Genomic DNA, 12,738 nt, shown 5'->3' on the forward strand with positions numbered 1-12,738 from the left:
TTCTATTTGAGTCTTAAGTTGATCTGTAACACACACAACACAACGGTGTTGTGACTCATGACTGGTGTCTACTTGCGTATGTGCAGTGTGTGTGTGCGCGCGCGCGCGCCTTGGGTGCCCTCCGTGCATGTCCACGCTTCCTTTCGACACAGCAGCGCACTTGCAGACTTTCCACTTGGGTTTTTTTTTCCGTTTTCTTTTTCTTTTTCTTGTTTTTTTGGTTGTTGTGTTGTTGTGCATTCCCTCCTCGGGTGAAATGTGCGGCTTGTCTCGCAGATGGGTGCAGCTTCGGGAGCGCCGTGCACTCCGTGACGATCGCGCTCAGGCACTTCGCTCTGGGTGCAGACCCCACCGCAGCCTACTGGGACTTTGACCTGCTGGATGGACACGGCGGCTGGAGGGCGGAGGGCTGCCACATAACGGGCTCCGGGGGCAACACGACCACCATTCATTGCGCCCACCACAATAACTTTGCAGTGCTAATGGTGAGTACATGTCTGCTGCGTGGTGGCGGCGACCAGTGGCATTCATCCAGTGCCATTCATTTGAGCCCCCCCTCCATACACACACACACACACACACACACAATGTGTCTTCCTCTTGCTTATAGGGCCCATTATGGATCAAGTGCATCTATTCGCGATGGAATATATGGAGTCACGTGTTTCGAGAAGCACTTCACGCAGGGACCCTTCTTTCTTTTCTTCTTCCTTTTTTTTTTTTTAAAGCTTCCTTTTGTTGTTGCCCCTTCAGCGGAGGGATGGGATTTGTCAAACGCGCTGCGGGGATTTATTGGCTTTGGAGTGGGCTATGCGCTATACGCTAGATTCCTCCCCTCTGTGCGCCGGGAACGAGAAGTTGCGCGCGTGTTCTATTAGCCTGACACCTTCTCTCTTTTCTTTTTTTTCTCCCCCCCCCCCCTTTTTTTCTTTTTTTTTTCTTTTCCGAAAAGCGGCAGCTGAAATAGAAAACGCGGTGCTCGACGAGAGACGGAGCGCCTCGTCGAGCGCACAGCGGCGCGCCAATTGGTCGCAACCGTCGCCGAGCGAGAAAAAACAAAAAACAGAAAGAGAAGAGATAAAAAAAAAAATGTTGGACGGCCAGAAGCGCAGCGTCGCTCCTCCGTGTCGCGCAACTTGGTCCCGACGGACCCGGAGATGCCTCCCCGCCGTCCGCTGACGACGCCGCCCGGCCCCGATTGATTTCATGAGGATACCGCCGAGAGGGCGCAGTGGCACCGCGTCGCCCAGTCGCTCCGTCGTAGAGCCGCCGCTGCTCGGACGCGAAGAAACCCTCCGGATGTTTCCCGAGGAGTGGGATTCGTTAGTCTGGGAGGTCAGTTGTCGGCGGAGCGTCGTGGGCAAAGTGTTTTGTGCTTTAAGATATTTTTTTTTGGGGGGGGGGGGGGGGGGGGGGGTTTACCTGCATATTTTATGAAGCCGCGCTCTTCCATTTGCGTTGTTGTTCGTTCGCGTGCGCGCGTTTGTGTGTGTGTGTGTGTGTGTGTGGACATGAGCTGGCTCGGGGAAAGAGAAGGGGGGAAAAGCCGCATAGGAATGAGAGAGAGGGGTATGGGGGGGGGGGGGGGGGTGCTCAGAGTGTGTGTGTGTGTGTGTGTGTGTCTGTGGAGAATACTAAACTGTTGTCGGATGGGGAGCAGATGTCAGATTGTCGTTGTGCGTGTATTCCTCTGGCACACGCGCGGGGCTCCGGGGGGGGGGGGGCGCCATCCGTGGGCACCTTGTGGCTCGTCAGGGCGAGAAGCGAGATCCGCCAAATGTTGCCCCGCGGCACGATTAACGGTGCGAACTTCGGAGACCACGTCGGAGAAGTCGTGTGAGGTGCAGACGCGCTGCTGCTGGTGCTGGTGCTGGTGCTGGTGCTGCTGCTGCTGCTGCTGGTGCTGCTGCTGGTGGTGGAGAAACCCTGCTCCATGTCCACGATATACGGTCTGGTGCACGAGGCGTGAGCGTTGCGCGCTTACTGATGCAGTCACCACACCCGCCCGGTCTCTGCAGTGCCCGAGGAAAGGACCCTCATTTACGGACTTGTGACATCACTCCGCTGTGGGCCTCATCTTAAAATACGCTACAATGCAGAGATGGCTCTTATAGCCTACATAGGGTGGCTTCAGCAGAAGTGCGGGACCTGTTGCCTAATTCCTTTTTGTCACGTCAAACTGACACGACTGGCCCATTGCTGCATGGCTTGACTGCAAGTTGACCATTTTTTATTTTTTTTTAGAGTAAAGAGACTCCATCTGCGGAGCTCTGATTTGTACCTGGTGAAGTGAAAGCACTGAAACGACATGGAGACACTCCGCTTTGTTGTCCCGAAAGGAACACCAGGGGGTAACAAGTTGCCAAGTCTGTGTACGACCAGAGTCCCTGTGCGCCGTGACGGTGGCGTTTCGCGTTTCCTGGGTGTGAAAGACGCCCAGCAGTTACATCAGCGCACAGAACAGCTGTATGGCCTTCCTTTGCCTCTAAAGGATGCGGCATGAGTTTCCCTTGTTGGATCAGCTGTTTGCAATGTACACGCGTATACATATACGAATCCATCTCATGGTGCGTCTGTGATGCTGAGCGAACCGACGAGTGGGTTACTCACGAAGCATGGCGGATGAATAATGCATCGGAATCGTTTCAAAGAAGTCTTGCGGGCGGTGGGTTTCGTGGGGGCGGTGGGGAGGTTGATTGTGTGTGTGTGTGTGGAGGTGATTAGTGTTCAAATAGCATAACAACCCGATACAATTGCCCCGGTGGACGGAGGTTGGGGACATAACAAGTGCTTCTTTAATGAGCGTCTTTTTTTCCGACTTGACTCAGGACGGATCACGCAGTGGGGAATCTCCACTCATCTGACTTGGCAATCAGAATGAAAATAACTGACTTGGGACAGAACCTGTGTGGAAAAAAATTCAACATCAGCCTCTAAGGCATTTTGGTTTGAGTATATACTGTATCATTACTCCCACATCCTGCTGTGCAGTTAAAAAAGAAAGAAAAGCAGACCAGTTAACGACCTGTTACACAAAACTAGTGATGCTGATGTTGATGCAGATTGGGGGCCAAGTAGAGAACGACGGTATCCTGCGATTCTGGATTTGTCTTGTTCCTGCTCTGCGCCGAACTGGAAGCTGATGGAAATGAGCTATTCCAAATTTCAGCACCGGGGACAGTTCCCATGCATTTCTCCGTCTCATCTCCTTCTGCCTCCCCCCTCCTCCTCCTCTTCCTTCTCCTCCTCCTCACCCACTCTTCCTCCAGCAGGCCTGTGTCTCTCTGAAGGAAGGGCTGACTCACTCGTTTACAGCAATGCAGCCTCATCATCCGTCTTCAGCACAATGACAAACCTCACCCCACCTTTACAACCCCTGCCCCTCTCAGTGGTAGCTGATTTTATTCATTAATTTCATATATATATATTTATTTATTTTTCAATTGAAGTGATAATGTAGATGAAGGAGTTCCTGCGATCGATTGCTGCAACACTACAGCCTGTTTAATATGCAGGAGCAGACCTTTAGAACCAGAGACACGCACGGAGGGGTGGCTGGCTTTTGTAACTATCCAATCATATCAAAGGCCCTAAGGCCACAGTCCAATAAGGGGAGAGATGTTCAGAAATGTATTCTCGTACACAGTGCAGGATATAATGAATATGTGAGGCACAGTGGAAACCTGGAAACAGGAGGCTCCTCTGGTCGGGCTCTGTACCACAGCTACAGTTGGAACAGGGGACCTGTTGGTTAGCGGGCCACGAGTCTCCCGCGGTGTTGGTGTAATTGTGGATGTAGGCATCTGCGTACGAGTTTGTTGTTGATGATTCGTTTCGCATGAGAGGGGAAGATAATGATGGAGAGAGAGGGCAGGACGGTCAGACGCCAAGAGTCATGTAGGAACAGTTCCAAGCAAAAACCCTGCATTCAAAGTGTGGAAATTCAACTGTAAAATTATTATTCAGCAAAGTGTGAAAAGTAAAAGTATACCCTGGACACTGATATGTTATTGTTAATATTGTTGTATGAATTCGTAAGCCGTAGTTTACTGTTCTTGTGGACTGAGGTGGAGCTACATTTCACTTCATAGCCCAGCAGTTCCCGGCCTTTGACCTCCTCCAGTGCATTTTTTTCACAAATCTCAATGATCACGAGATGATCATTGGTTGAGGAAAGAATACCAGACAACGTTTTGCAAACAGCATTTTTTTGCTGTCATTTTTCGACTGTAATCTCAGCCTTTTCAATATATTGTGCAACAGTATTTACAGTAACAGTTATTTAAATTATTCAATTTTAAACGTTTACGCGGGAAATTTCTCTTTCAGTGGAACTTGCTAACGACTCATAGACATCTGAAACACGACAAGGCAAAAAAGTGTTTACTAGTAACTGTCTAATAAATGTTGCGGAGTGGAAAGTACATCACCCTCCGCGATGAAGTTACTTTCTGCCACTGGATCATAGGGAGTTGATGTGAAAACATTATTAATATTTATAAATACAAGTCGTGGTTGTTAGTGCGGCAGTGGCCACACACTCACACTCTCACACACACACACACACACACACACACACACACACACATGTGCTGTAAAGCGCTCTGAGTGGTTGATAAGACTATAAAAGCGCTACATAAATACAGTCCATTGACCATTTACCAAATATGTCCGTCTTCCACAGTTTATTAGTTGCTTGGGAAAATCCCTCCAACACTTGTACCTGACGTAGGTTCAGACTAATGATCACATCATGTGAACTCGTACCTTCTTAGGAACAAGTGGCGTCCATCAACACTAAAGAGAGAGCAATTTTTTGGGAAAAGCGCTCACTGCTTCAGAGTCCGAACATTTTTGTGAGCAGGCACCGAAAAGAAAAATCGAGTTTAAGATAAGAGTAAAGAAATGTTCTTTCCTGAGGCCCGTTGGCCTTATTATGCTCCGTGGTTTATCTGAAGGATCTGCCGTTTCAAAATCACAGAATCGACCACAATCCAGCAAGGCAGGCCCCCATCTCAATACGGATTCTCATTGGCTGAGGCCTCTACTGGCTCGATACCAGTGTGACATTACTGCTGACTGCTGGATCTGACCGAAAGCTCTCGTCTCGTGCTCCGGCCTCGTCTTGATCACATAGAAGAAGAAAAAAAAAATCCTCTAAAGTAAGTTTTTAGCCACATTCAATCCACTTTTGGTGTTTTCTTGTTTAGCAAATTATGACTCAGATGCACGTACTGTATGTGGTGCGGGACACGTGTTGCTAATTGGAAACGATCCCCCGGCTACTTTCAAATCTTCCGTCGCACAGTGTTTTAATTTTTGTGTCTATTTTTTTTTTCAGCATATTGTGAATTTCCATGCGGTGCGTCCTCATTAGTCCTTTGTCCACATCTGTGCTGGAGGCGGACATAATGAGGCAGCGAGCCAGTTTTCATTGTTTACCCACAAACAAGCGCCCAGCGTCAGCGGGGGTTAACTGTGCAACTCACGCGCTGGACTTTTCCGTCTCGGGGACATTTTCAAGCTAAATGGGCTCTGCTGTGTTTGTGGAGATGAGGGGATTTACAGTGATAATGCCGATGACCTGCTTAGATATGCAACTGTGTCCCGCGGCACTTTTGTGTTGGTATTTTCTCTTCATATGCATCCCAGTGGGAGGGGAAGGGGTGATGACAGACTCTGATAACGGGGACATGGGGGCGGGGAGGGATGCCTCATAGTTGTGATGTAGATGATTTAAAAGAAGGAGGGGTATCATACAATATGTACCTCTTGGCCTCTGGAGAGCATCTTTGATACAAAAGCCTTGCAGCTCTTGGTGGGAGCAGAGCAGAGAGGGAGCATGGCTGTGGATTAGGGTATATACAGTACGTATTATATAATATATCTATAACCATATGTTGAGATAAAGATTATGCAACAGATTATAGATTCTGTTGCAGAAATTGCTGATAGTGGGAAAAAGTAAACCAATTTTGCCTGAAGCAGTGGGTCAGTATTTTGGTTATAGCATTAGTTTAGTTTAGCTCGGTGTGAAGATGACAAAAAATCGAGCGAATCGACTTGCACGGCTGCGTCTGGAAACAACACAACGTACCTATCAGCATCTCGGAAATCAGCTCATTAACACCTTTCATCTCCTTTGTTTGCGCCGTAATGAGACAAGAGAGTGAAAGCGACACGTTGTGATTTTTACGGTGGGTTACGTGCCAGGCTGTTCCTTGGCCAAGAGCAGATGATTTGCCAACCTCGCTGTGACGCCAGACTCCCAAGAAGTCACTGCTCGCGGCCAAGAAATAGTCTGGCACATAACCTCCTGTAAAACCACAACTTCTTACACTTTGGTTTTGGTACAGATTTAAACAATTCCCTCGTTTCCAGTCTTCATGCTAAGCTAAACTGTCCCTCCGACTCCAGGCCTCAAACTCTTTGCAAGAGAAGCGAGTTTGCATAGTCCCCAAAATGTTGAACTATTCCTTTAATTGAACGTGACCAAAAACGTGAAACCATTTTGTCAGTCTATGAATGCAACAGAAAGTAAGCGGGTCGTTTTTTTTACAGAATATGATTGATCAGTAATGTTTGTTGTGCTTATGTTGTCATAATTATGTGGCTTAAGCTATTTCAGACCACGTATCATCAGCATACCTTTCACCCTTTGTCTCACTTGCGCTGACAGACGAGCGCTGATCCACCTCCGTCTGCTGATCCACCTCCGTCTACGTCTCAACCAGTCACACCGAGGCGTAGACTCACCGCACAGGAGTGGAGGTTTAGTTTCGGTTCATATTTAATGAACGCCCCTTATGTTTCCATTTGTAGGCATTACCTTGAATGTGACGTCAGGTGTGATTACTGTAGCACGTGGGCGACTGAACTGGTGGGGTGTGAGTCTGCGGTGGCTTCGGCGAGCACACGTGGCGCGTGAAGCCACCGTTTGTCACTGCAGACTCTCTCTCTCTCTCTCTCTCTCTCTCTCTCTCTCTCTCTCTCTCTCTCTCTCTCTGTTGCTGCTCTGATTTTTTTTTTTTTTTACCTCTCAGCGTTTTCTGACTGTGGACTTGCTTTGGTGTGAAAAGGGAAAGCAGCCCCCCCACCCCCTGCACTCCCAGACCAGAGTGCTGCTGCTGGCCAGTAACCCGACATGTGATGCAGATTGTTTTCTCCCTGACTAATGAGTTCAGAGCTCACAGATCACCATTTATCTCCGACATCAACAGTTTTACCCCGGCGTTGCCGGAGTAAGCCACCACTTACCGTCGGCCCTGCTCCCCTTACACTGAGTGTTGGCCGGTCTATTTTTAATGCAGTGCGTCTCCCTCTTTTTAGCCTGGGTACAAATTGCATTGCTTTAACCTCTTGTTATTCAAATTATGTATGCTCCTCAGCTAAGTGTATGAAAGATTATAATAGTGCTGCTCAAAGGGATTGTTGTGCTTAATGTGTGCGCGTACAGTGTGTGTGTGTGTGTGTGTGTGTGTGTGTGTGTGTGTGTGTGTGTGCGTGTGCGCGTGCGTGCGTGCGTGCGTGCGTGTGTGTAAGGAAGGTAATGAGCTATTCGCTGGTCGCACAGTTTTGATGTTGTTTATATGCGGCCGCTGATGAACAGGCAGCCAAAACTGTGTTATGGTTTTACACGGTTTTGCTTGTAATGTAGGAAGTGTCCTTGCCGACGAGCAGTCTTCACGAAAGATAATGATGCAGTCGCATTCGGATTTGATTTCCACGTCGACTATTTTGGGCACGATTGTTGATCGTCGATGATTTTCCTCAAACAGTTAAAAAGATATGAACACTTGAATTAAATTAATTGAATGGAAATTGTTGTTTTCATGACACGACTGTGTGGACTCGGCTGCAGGAGTCTATGATTAGTCACAAATGATCAAAATGAAACAGAGGCCATCTGACACACATGATTCACGCCCGGGAGAAAAACTGTCGGCACGCACAGTCTGGACCGAGCGGCGAAGACGTAAAGGGGAAAAGAAGGAATTTCCAAGTGTTTGCATGATTATATGGCATCTGATCTGAAACCGCCGATGTTTAAATGTTCCCACACCCTTTACTCTCACCAGCTGTTCCCCAGTCGAGAGTGCGACCCTCTCTGAACCCCCAGAGACAGCTTGGTAGAAAATGAGGGCACACTGTGTAAACAGCCTCTCTCTCTCTCTCTCTCTCTCTCTCTCTCTCTCTCTCTCTCTCTCTCTCCCTCTCTCCCTCTCTCCCTCTCTCTCTCTCTCTTTCCCTCTCTGTGTTTGAGGTTCTGTCACTGGCTTTCTTCTGTATTTGTGCGCTGCATTTAACTGAACTGGACAGCAGCTCATTTGCAGAATATAAAGGAACAGTCTAGACAAACATATTGAAAGCTTGTTTTTTTTCTCTAATAGGCCAGTGTAGTGTTGTGTAGGCTGGCCCTGAAAGTCGGGCTTTTTCTGTCCGAGTGTCCACATCTGTCGTAGGCCACGGCGACAGAATGCCTCCCCCTGCGCCTCCTTTTGCACCGATGCTGCTGCTGCCAGGACCTGATTAGCAAAAGTGTATCGCCACAAAAACAGTAAAAGGCCGAGGGGTTAAAGGCGACAGTCATTTCCATAATAGACTTGAAAAAAATCAACTCTCGCAAAGTGCTCTATGATGCACCGTGGCCTTTTCCTCCACGACCGACCACGTCCCTCTGACGTTTGACCGCGCGTCTTCATCGTTTTTTGTGAAAGTGCATTCTACCCAGAATTCAAGGAGACTGCAGACATGCCCTGCAGTTGCTTCTTTTTTTAATCAACTGTAAGCATGTGGAGCTGCTGCTGGTTGCCAGGCTTGTAATTAGGGAGCAGCTATTGATGCAATGTGGCCCCCTGTGCTCTCCCCGGAGGAAGATAAGGACAGCAGAAAATGAGACTTATGTTATTTGAAGGGGGAGCGATAACATGACAGATGAAGGGTTGTATCTTTTGGCAATGTCTATTTGGAGCCCTTCGGATTTTTGAGGTCTCGCAGGTTTTTATTGAAATTTTTTTAAATTTTAGGATTGGTGATTAATATTGACATTTTACGTTTGAATGCAGGAATGTATTCTTTTGATGGATGAACCCTGGAAATTATCAACCTTTTTTCCCCCTTCTTCAATCACGAACTGCGAGACCACCTGATGATATCTGGGACAGACAATTCCACAGACGGAGCAGTTCAAACTTGTCTTTGTCTCTGATCCACAAAGAAGTAAAACAAAAAAAAAACATGCATTTTAATGAGTAAGGAGCAGTTAAAAGGCTTGTGATATAAAAAAATAAAATTCTTTAGTTCGCAAATCCCATGAACAGATCTCAGCCAACAACGAACTGATCCCAGCGTGCACGGCGACAGTAAGATGGACGAGCTAGTGTGACCTCCATGGATAGTGTCATGTGTAAAGACAAGAGAAGATACTTTATGTCTCATCGCCACCATCAGCAGGTTTCTTTAAGTTCAGGCAGAGAGAAAACGAATGAATGATGTCCTTATCCAGGATTTCTCATTCACCATCTTGGTCGTTGTTTACATCGCTTTATCCGCTAAGGCGGCAAAAAGCATGTGACATCATCCACTCAGTTGCAGCAACACTCTGCCCCCATCCGTTGGCTGTTCATTTAATGTGTATTTATACTTTTTACTTGTTAATTTCCTCTCTTTTTCCAAACTGTCTGCTTAATGATCCCCGAGGAGATCATTCAAGCTTTTCTGATTCTGAAGTATAGTGTGTGAAGCCAAAGCCTGATACTGTCTATGTCTATAGCTTATTCCTCTGCGCGACAGAGCTCCACTCAAAACTATTAAAAACACATCAGTTAGTCACTGGGGTGTGGCACAAAATGCTGGGCCCTACACATAAGCAGTCTATGTGGGTTGACTTCTTGATCCACATCTCTCATGCATCTCAAAATTATTAATATTTTTTTTTTTACAACTGAACAGATGAATCTGCGGTAGCTATCAATGTGGTAGCCAATGAACGTACCACCATATGGAGTGATGAGTAACTGAGTAATAATAACCTGTAATATGTGCTCAAGTCTGCACAGTGTGAAATCTGTGTGAAGCCACATTTCAACCCTCTTATCTCAACGTAATTTAGCTTACAATTACTGTGAAACTATTATGGTTAAATGAGGTCACGTTTAAGAGAACATAACACATTTCCTTCATATTTAAGTATTTATCATTTCTGAGGATGAAGAAAAAGCTTAAAAAAAAAACAGCTTTTTTTCCTAACCCCTGAATTGAGAAAACATTCCCTAGACTCTATAGTAAATACAAATGAAACAGTACTAACTACAGTAATGTTTAATTTGCAGAAAAAAAGAAAAAAATCTGCTGTCCAATAAGCGCTAGCCTATACGTTGTAGTCTGTAAAATGTTTATGTATGAGATTTTAGAATAAGATGTCTCAATCTTGCAGTTGAAATAATGTCAGCTTCCTTGTCGGCCTCTTTCTAACATCACTTAACCATCTCAAAGTGGAAAACAGAACTGCAGTTTTTATTTTAATTAGACTCATTGATCACCATGATTTTCAGTTGGAATTATTTCAATCATTATCCTCAGTTCTTGCTATACTTGACCTACTTTTAACCCTCGGGAAAAGTTAGTGGATCGGATCGTTTTTTTTAAGCTGACGTGAAGCCCGTGGTGTCATATGACTCATATATCCGGTGATATTAAACATGTTTTATATATTTCTGGAAAAAGGGGTTCTTAACCTCAAGGTCTGCGACGGCCCAATGTAAAACTATTGCTTGTAATAATAAATGAGGCATTAACAATAAATGAGGCATTGGCCCCATTGGGGCCACATGGTTAGTCACATTGTTGGTATTTAGGATCGCATCATCAGAATCGAATGGGCGACTGCCACAGAGCAGGGAAGAACTGAGAGATGGCACATTATTGGCTGAGGTCTTTTAAAAGGAATGTGTCGACATGGGAACTACATAGGCTGATGGCAGCTGTATCCTTGAAGGACTCTTGGAACTGAATATTTTTGGCTGCTTGTATTTTTTTTTTTAAAGTGGAACGACATAAATCAAAAAGACTGTAGCTGTCACTCCGGACCACGAGTTGGCCCTCCACAGCGGTTGGTCGATGGAACCGGGGTTGAGGAGGAAGAAAACTGCAGTAATGTATCAGATAAGGTGCTGAAAGTCAACTCAAATCAAATTTATTTGCAAAGCCCAATATTGCACACGGTGCCTCAAAAGCCCAAGGCGGCAACAAAGAATAACTCCTCAAACACCCTCAGCACATGAGGAAAAAAAAAGAAGTAAGAATCCTCAGGAGGGTCTATTCAAAGAGAGAATTTACTCTCCTTGGGCAGCTGGGTCTGCAACAGCTGTTGTAGGTGGAAAAAAGTGCCTGTTAAAACCAACAGAAGACTATAACACCAAAACCAATGAATCAAAATATAGAAGAGTGGGACTACAATTGAACACAATGATCAGAAATCTTGGATCTTATATAAGAAGTCCAATTAAGTAAGTCTAAGAAATTAGTCCAACCCAAGAAGTCCAGGACACGTTCAGTATCGGCTCTTCAGTTCGTTCCAAGTCATGAGGGCAATTTCGAGGTGGTTTGAAAGATGGAGGAAGCCAGGGTCATCCACAAACCTTTTGGTGCTGCGGAACACACCAACCGTTTACTTGATGGATGGTAATAGAGTTTCACTTTCAAAGGAAAAGATTCCCCTTTGGTACATTTCCAGTGTTGAGTTGTTGCCTTTTTCTCTGCGTATCCGTCTTCATTTGAGCTCGTGTGTTCTTTGGCCATGTGTGTTAGAGAGGGTGAAGATGCGTCTGAAAGTATGACTGTCGGAGTGGATTACACAGCCACAGATGGACCTTTGTATGTCTCTGTTTTCACTTCAGAGCTCGCTCAAAAATCCCCCTTTTTCAAAAAATTGCCATTCCACGCGGGCTGAGCGATGCCCTCCGGTATCGAAGGTGAAAACTAATCCGGCTGCTGAAATTCCCTCTCCTCTCCCCGTCCTGACACCTTGTCTTTGCCTTACACATGGCTCTAACGAGATGCGGACATGTAAATTAGCGGTGAAGGAGATGGAGCGTCCACTTACGTCTTAATGGCACAGATAGCACAACTGTCAGATGGTTAAAATGGAACTGGGCTGAGATCAAGGCGTGCAATCTGTAATCAAAAATGGAGGGAAATTACATTGCGGTGGGGGGATGGAGGGATCAGGGAGGAGACCGAGGGAGAGATCTGAGTCAGACACCCAATAGCTTCCTGGGCTGAAGGGTCCATCCCTCTCCATCTCTCTCCATGGTATTCACGCACATAATGCTATCGCTCTTCATCTCCTTTATCTCCCCCTATCACTGCCTTTCATTGTTGTCCCTGCTACAAGCTGCTTTCTGTTAGATGCACCACATAACATATTCTTCATGCATTTATTCTCTGCATGGTTGGCCGCATTCATCCAAGAGCGCCCCCCGTCCCCGTCCTTCTTCCTCAGCACCGCTGTCACAGGGGGCTAAATGCCGCCACAGTGAGAGAACATGGCAGCAACAGTCCAACGCTGGTTACGCTCCCTGAGAGCCCTGAGAGCACCGTCATGACGCGGTCGCTAATGTTTTTCAAGGCTTTTATTTAAGTGGCAAAACTCCTTCTGTCTATTCCAAAAAACCTGCAGTGCCATTGTGGTTTCTATGGAAATGAAAGCAGAGCCATCAAATAGCCCAACATTACACA

General features: G+C 46.4%; 1 protein-coding gene across 3 annotated transcripts in view; it reads left to right on the plus strand.

The window, feature by feature from the left end:
* LOC118283520 (adhesion G protein-coupled receptor A1) overlaps nt 1-12,738 on the plus strand; it is a 132,611-nt gene that overhangs the window by 85,681 nt on the left and 34,192 nt on the right. For 2 of the 3 annotated variants that reach the window (XM_035605594.2, XM_047335153.1), the window contains one exon: nt 277-485. In XM_035605594.2, coding sequence (XP_035461487.2) covers nt 277-485 — 209 coding nt within the window. Of the gene's footprint in view, nt 1-276; nt 486-680; nt 1,336-12,738 lie in introns of those variants that run through there. The other variant, XM_047335154.1, reaches the window with a different exon arrangement.

Source organism: Scophthalmus maximus, chromosome 10, assembly GCF_022379125.1.
Source record: "Scophthalmus maximus strain ysfricsl-2021 chromosome 10, ASM2237912v1, whole genome shotgun sequence".
Classification (NCBI taxonomy): Eukaryota; Metazoa; Chordata; class Actinopteri; order Pleuronectiformes; family Scophthalmidae; genus Scophthalmus; species Scophthalmus maximus.